This window comes from Sphaeroforma arctica (genome assembly GCF_001186125.1).
Source record: "Sphaeroforma arctica JP610 unplaced genomic scaffold supercont1.203, whole genome shotgun sequence".
NCBI classification, from domain to species: Eukaryota; class Ichthyosporea; order Ichthyophonida; genus Sphaeroforma; species Sphaeroforma arctica.
This window is the reverse complement of record NW_014040355.1, coordinates 46,793-48,456: the sequence shown is the minus strand read 5'-3', so window position 1 is coordinate 48,456 and position 1,664 is coordinate 46,793. Positions and strand designations below refer to the sequence as shown.

The 1,664-nt window shown below is 35.2% G+C and overlaps 1 protein-coding gene across 1 annotated transcript in view; it reads right to left on the bottom strand.

The window, feature by feature from the left end:
- The window catches only part of SARC_03830 (hypothetical protein), a gene marked incomplete at both ends in the record, with an annotated part of 6,789 nt that extends 5,510 nt beyond the window's left edge, over positions 1 to 1,279 (bottom strand). Inside the window, 3 exons of the mRNA XM_014302363.1 lie at positions 338 to 445; positions 956 to 1,094; positions 1,275 to 1,279. Coding sequence (XP_014157838.1) covers positions 338 to 445; positions 956 to 1,094; positions 1,275 to 1,279 — 252 coding nt within the window. The remainder of the gene's footprint in view (positions 1 to 337; positions 446 to 955; positions 1,095 to 1,274) is intronic.
- Positions 1,280 to 1,664: the final 385 nt, after the last annotated feature.

Sequence of the window (1,664 nt, the reverse complement as noted above, 5' to 3'; positions counted from 1 at the left end):
GTGTGTATGTATTAATGTATGTATATATATATATATATATATATATGTGCGTGCGCGTGTGTTTGTGTGTGTGTGTGCGTGTGTATGTGTGTGTGCGTGTGTATGTGTGTGTGTGTGTGTGTATGTATGTGTGTGTAAGTGTGTGCGTGCGTCTGAGTGTGGGTGTGTCTGTGCATTTATATTATAAATAAGCATATATATACATCGTTATATTCATACTTGTATAGATGCATATATATATATATATATATATATATGTGTGTGTGTGTGTGGTGTGTTGTGTGTATGTCTGTTATGCACGTACATACATTTAGACACAGATATAACACAATCACACCTGATCCGGTACGTTCGGATCGCTCCCTCGTTCCAACAGTAGTCGCACCATTTTCTCTTTTTCAAGCCAAACAGCCCAGTGCAGAGGCGTCCGTACTTCTCCTGTATGCTGTTAGGTAAAAAGAATTACATGTTTATTATGTGCTATCTGTATAAATATGCATAGGTATATGTAGATATATATATATATATATATATATATGTATGTATATATATATAACGATGTAGCATGACTCTGGGTGTGCCACCCAAAAACACAATTAGATGCATAAGCTAACTCATACACAGATATGCCTTCACGCACGATGTCATGCATATACATAGATACGCGCACATAGACGTAAAACATGTGAAACAAGCAGACACATACACATGCATACACATATATAGATATACGCACTCGGACATAAAACATGTGAAATAGGCAGTCACATACACAGATATACATACATACACAGACAGCCATGCATATATATATATATACGCACACACATACATACAACAAGTGAAATACGCACACGTACACGCACACGCACAGATAAGCATGCACGTTCGCAGTCATGCACCCACACATATATACATACGCACACATACACAACATATGTGCGCTAGGATATACCTCTTTGAAGGTTTGGTTAATGTCCTCGCCTGAGTCCAGTAGCCTCTCTACCTCTGAGGTTTTGAGCGACTTCACCGCCGCTATCAATGGTGCTCTGGACTTTGCTGTGTAGGATATGGCCATACTGCCACGCCTGCTCCTGTGTGGGTTAAGTCATAAACAGAAAAGTCCGGTATTGTTTTAAGGTTCAGATCTAGGTTATGGAGGAACTGACCAAAAACAGGAAAAGAAAAACCAGAATTGGGTGTCTTGGAGATTGGATTTTGGGTAGTTTTGTAGCCTAGGAGACCATGCGACACGCCAACTTTATAAGACATACCGCATTCAAAAAAGAAATCCATTTTTTTTACCAACAAGATTTCCCAACTTGGAGGAGTGCAGGGTAGAATGTACTGATGTTCGCATAAAAGCACTCATGAAGTGATGTACAAGTAGTAGAACAATTAAATAAAGCTTTCCACCCGTATGCAAGGATATAAACAATAAACAGTACAAAAACTTATTGAAGTATTCACACTGAAACATAATGAGCTATTTTATCCTCAAACTGCGTTATATAAAAAATACATAAATAATGCATATATATATATATATATATATATATATATATATATATATATATATATATATATATATATATATATATATATATATATATATATATATATATATATATATATATATATATATATATATATATATATATATA